At 39.8% G+C, this 5331-nt stretch overlaps 1 protein-coding gene across 1 annotated transcript in view; it reads left to right on the top strand.

The window, feature by feature from the left end:
• Positions 1-5331, top strand: part of SP100 (SP100 nuclear antigen) — a 56653-nt gene that overhangs the window by 33293 nt on the left and 18029 nt on the right. The window contains exon 4 of the mRNA XM_006866796.1: positions 3630-3792. Coding sequence (XP_006866858.1) covers positions 3630-3792 — 163 coding nt within the window. The remainder of the gene's footprint in view (positions 1-3629; positions 3793-5331) is intronic.

Raw genomic sequence — 5331 nt, forward strand, 5'->3', positions numbered from 1 at the left:
ACTCGGGGGTGGCAGCGGTGGTGAGGTTGGCCCAGGATCGAGCATTGTTTCGTTCTGCTGTGCATGGGGTCGCTATGAGTCGGTTCCGACTCGATGGAACCTGACAACAACAACAACAAGCCAGAATCAGAAGAGGACGTGGAATAAGCGATATTATTGCTGACGTTAAATGAACCTTGGTTAAAAGCCGAGAATAACAGAAAGATGTTTACCTATCATTTATTTACTAAACAAAGGCTTTCGATTGTGTGAATAATGACAGGCTATAGACAACATTGCAGTGAATGAGGATTCTGGATCACATAATTGTGTTCATGAGGAACCTGTACATAGACCAAGAAGCAGTTATTCAATCAGAACTAGGGAACACTGAATTAGGAAAGATGTGTGTAAAAATTATCAGTTTGAGGACTAAGGTGCACCTGATTCAACCCATGATATTTTCAATAACATGAATAAAGAAGACCATAGAACAATTGATGCATTTGACTTAAAAGTACCATGACTGCCAAAAGAACAAACCAATCTGTGTTGGAAGAAGTACAGCCAGAATGTTCCTTGGAAGCCAGGATGACCAGACTTCGTCTCTCATACTTCGGACATATTCCCAGAAGGCACCAGTCCTTGGATAAGTATATCATGTTTGGTAAAGTGGAGGGTTAGAGATGAAGAAGAAGACTCCCAACAAGATGGATTAGCACAGTGGAAGCAGCAGTGGACTCAGCTTTAGCAACAATTGTCAAGTTGGTGTGGGACCAGGCAGTGTTTTGTTCTGTTATGCATAGGGTTGCTAGGAGTTAATACCAGCTCAATGGCACCTAACAACAACAACAAAGTAGTATTTATTTCTCTATCACTTTACTTTTAACATATGAGTCATACTAAAAGTGGGTTTCTTGTAGACAAAATATCAGAGTAAGCCAGAAAGTATTGATATTACATCATAGAAACTTTTAAAAAAATAAACAAAAAGATCATAATGTGAAGCTATTGTCTCTCCATGTATCCTAGATCTATACACTTCTGAAAGCAGTGTTTCCATGTTAAAAGAAGTACAGACAGAGTTTTCCTTGGAGTCCAGGATGGGCAAACTTGGTCTCTCATACTTTGGGCATATTGTCAGGAGGGACCAGTTGCTGGAGAAGGATATCATGTTTGGTAAGGTGGAGGGTCAGAGGAAAAGAGGAAGACCCCCAGAGAGATGGATTGGCCAGGTGGCAGCATCAATGGGCTCAAGTGTGAGGTTGGCCCAGGACCAGGCAGTGTTTCATTCTGTTGGACATAGGGTTGCTATGAGTTAGTACTGATTAAATGGCACCTAACAACAACAACAACAACACTTCTTAGAAGAATTCTGCACTATTTGATTTACACCACACCAAAACAACAATTTTGGCAGCATCAAGGTACTCAAACCATGTTCCTTTTTAAAGTTCTTTGAGTTTGGGGGACAAAAAGAAGTTTGAAGGGGCAAGACCAGAGTTATAGGTTGGATGGCATAGGCTTTTTAATGAGATTCTTATAGGACAGACCTTGCTGTTGAAAAATGAGCAGGAGAAATGGGAAAAACTTTCTTCTGGCCTATCTTCAAGTTTACTGATTGTTTCTTCAGCTGTAACACTATACCGAGGAACCCATCAAAGGCACTCTTATTTTCTGTTATGATTTTTATTTCTTGATTTCTTTAGTGTCCTTTATCAGAGTTTCCATCCCTCTATTTATATTACCCTTCTGTTCTGGAATGTTGTCTAGTTTTTCTGCATAAGAAGTCCGAACACTTTGTTGTTGTTGTTAGATGACATCAAGTCAATGGCCTTATGCACAACAGACAAAACACTGCCTGGTCCCGGGCCAACCTCATAATCATTGCTACATTTGAGCCCATTGATGCGGCCATTGTGCCAATCCATCTTGCTGGAGGTCTTCCTCTTTTTCTCTGAACCGCCATCTTACCAAACATGATACTTTTCTCCAGTGACTAGCCCCTCCTGATATATGAAGTATGAGAGACAAAGTTTGGCCATTCTGGCCTCCAAGGGACACTCTGGCTGCACTTCTTCCTGCACAGATTTATTTGTTCTTGGGACAGTCCATTATACTTTCAATATTCTCCTCCAACACCATAACTCAAAAGCATCAATTCTTCTACGGTCTTCCTTATTCACTGTTCAACTTTCACATGCATATGAGGTTATTGAAAATACCATGGCTTGAATCAGGCATACCTTAATCTTCAAACTGACGTCTTTGCTCTTCAACACTTAAAAGAGGTCTTGTGCAGGAGATTTACCCAATGCAATGCATCATTTGATTTCTTGACTGCTGCTTCCTTGAATGTTTTGGGTTGATCCAAGCAAAATTAAGTCTTTGACAACTTCAATCTTTTCTTCATTTATATGACTGTTGTTTATTGGGCCAGTGGTAAAGATTTTTGTTTTCTTGACACTGAGATGCAATCCATATTGAAGGCTGTGCTCTTTGATCTTCATCAGTAAGTATTTTAAGTCCTCTTCATTTTCAGCAAGCAAGGTTGTATCATCTGCATATTGCAGGTTGTTAATGAGTCTTCCTCCAATCCTGATGCCACATTTTTCTCCATATAATACAGCTTCTTAGGTAATTTGCTCAGCATACAGGTTGAATAAGTGTGATGAACGAATACAACAGTCCTGTTGCTTACCTTTCCTAAGTTTAAACCATTTGGTTTAAACTTAAAGCGTGGTTATTTTAAATTCTATGACTGAGGAATTCCATAATCCTTGTCATATTTAAGTCTGGTTTCAATGTTTTCTTCATCCTGTTAGACTGTTTTGGGTTTTGTATTTAAGCATGCTTTTTAATTTTTTTGGTGATAGCAAGATACAAGATAAGGAAGCTTCTAAAAGTTCATGGAAAAATGAAATGAACAGATAACAGAATTTCTCCACCAAGTTTTGAAGCCCCCTCGTATTGGGATAATAGGAACTGAGGTAAATAAGCTTTTTCATGTTAGGTTTGAGGTTAATCTGGCTAGGAGTTGCATTGTGTTTAATGTCTACTGAAGCTGTACTTGCCATAATCTTCAAATTTCTCTAGTGTCCTTATTCTGTCTTACTTACTGACTTTGGCTTCCATAAGAGTTTCTTCTCAGAGTCTATGTACTTCGGTTCTTTCAACTATAGTCACTGTTATTATTATGGACCCCTGTTGTGGTTGCAAAGAGTTGGGGTAGGCAAAGCATTCTATGATCTTGTGATTTAACCTCAGTCTTTGAGTCGACCGAGGTCTCTGGGCTGTAATAGCTGTGATATTTGTGTTTCTTAACTTTCCCAGGGTCCTAGGTGAGCCAGAAAGGGTAGAAGGAGATGGAATAGTAGAAACACTCTTCCCACAGGTGGATGAGGCTCTGGTAAAGTCTCATTCACAGGGCAGCAGATCTTTGTTATAAAGACTGCTCTGAGTATATTTCACAATAATTGCTCTCCCCTTCTTCAGCCAAATTCAGGAGGGACTCATTCTCAACTCTTGAGAACAGAGTGGGGCTCCTGATTGTAAAACCCCACTGCCTGAGCCTATAACCTCCAGAAGTTTCTCACTCTCAAATCTTCAATCTCTAGCAATTAATCAAAATTCCATTTAAATCTTCCCAGGTTGTCCATTGAAGACTACAACATAGAAGAGAGACTTCTCGTTGAGACTTTACTCAGTCACTACAAAAAACACAAGGTGGAGATTTCAAGTGCTATAAATAAGACGTTTCCTTTCCTCCACATTCTCCGGGACCGTGGCTTCATCACCAATCAATTGTTTACAGTAAGTGAAGCTTATAAATCCATAACCTAGTAAGTTAGCCCCAAGCTACCTTATGGTTTCATATTCTAGATTCAGACTTCAGAATGCAACTTGTTGTCTCAGGGGCCTCTGTGGGTATTTCTGTCAATATTCCTGTTAGGTGAAAATTTTGAGAAAAATTAGACATCACCAGAGACATTTCTGCTTCTCACTGAAAGAACTGTCTTCCATGATGCCCATTGGAGTAGAAGTGAATGGCACAAGAGGCAGGCTAGCTCAGAATCAGGTGTGCTGTCTATAAATGTAATGTCTTATAGGAATTCATGCAATAAAGGATCAACTAAAATTTAAAGTGTAAAGAAGAGCATTGACTCAGAATTTCATCTCAATTGTTGGTGGTGGTGTTAAGTGCTGTCTAGTAGGTTCCAACTCATAGCGACCCTGTATAGGATTTCTGAAGAACAGCTGGTGGGTTTGAACTACCAACCTTCTAGTTTGAAGTCCAGTGTTGATCCAACTGAGCCACACCAGGAGTCAGCTTAAAATACTTAGATCTGAGAATATCAAACCTACAGGCAATTAGTACCTTGTTATTTGGGGAGCGGATGCTTGCTATTTTTCTTGCAGATTCTTTCTCCAACAGCTTTCAGTTTCTTAAAAAAATTTTTTTCATTTCCAGAGTGTTGGAACTTGAGTTAATTTTAGCAGTAGGCTTTCTGGGTGATACAGAGAAGCTCATCTGTTGAACTATAACCAAGTTGACAGCAGGAAGAGCCTCTTACCTGGCTTCCTGGGGACTCTCTGAATCAGTCTTAAGGAAAGGGCAGACTGTCCAATCAACACAATGACCAAACGGCACCAACTAAGACTATTCCTAAAATAATTTGGCCTGGCTCTTAAAGGGCTACGCATCCTTTACCTTTGAACTTGCTTTGATGCTTTGAAATGTCTCCTTCTTACTGCTCATTGACGTGGTGACAGCAGCAGTGGATTGAGGTTGGTGCAGAACTGGACTGTGTTTCTTTCTGTTGTGCATAGGGTTGCTATGAGTCAGAACCAACTCAACAGCACCTAACAACCACCACCACTGTGCATGCAAACGAGAGTGAGGAAATCAGATGCACAAATTAACTATTTTTTAAGGAGGAAGGACTTACTTTGTTTCCTTTAATATAAATATATGGTGGTTATGTGCCGTGGAGTCAGTTCCGACTCATAGTTACCCTGTACAGGGTTTCCAAGGCTGTAAATCTTTACAGGAGCAGAACACCTCATCTTTCTCCCACAAAACAGCTGGTAGTTCAAACTGCTGACCTTGAGGTTAGCAGCCCAATTCTTAACCACTACACTACCAGAGATGTTCTGAAACTTCACTTGAGAAGAGACCTTATCTGACAGCCTGCATTATCCATAAACTTACTTTCTAGGGCTCTTCGGTAATTTAGAAGTCCTGTATTTATATTTTCTCCATTTGATTTTTTTTTTTTTTTTTTTTTTTAACACTCAGACATATGTAATAATTTATAGGAACTTGGTTCCTGTCCCAAAAGTGGTGTACAA

This window comes from Chrysochloris asiatica, unplaced genomic scaffold, assembly GCF_000296735.1.
Source record: "Chrysochloris asiatica unplaced genomic scaffold, ChrAsi1.0 scaffold00096, whole genome shotgun sequence".
Classification (NCBI taxonomy): Eukaryota; Metazoa; Chordata; class Mammalia; order Afrosoricida; family Chrysochloridae; genus Chrysochloris; species Chrysochloris asiatica.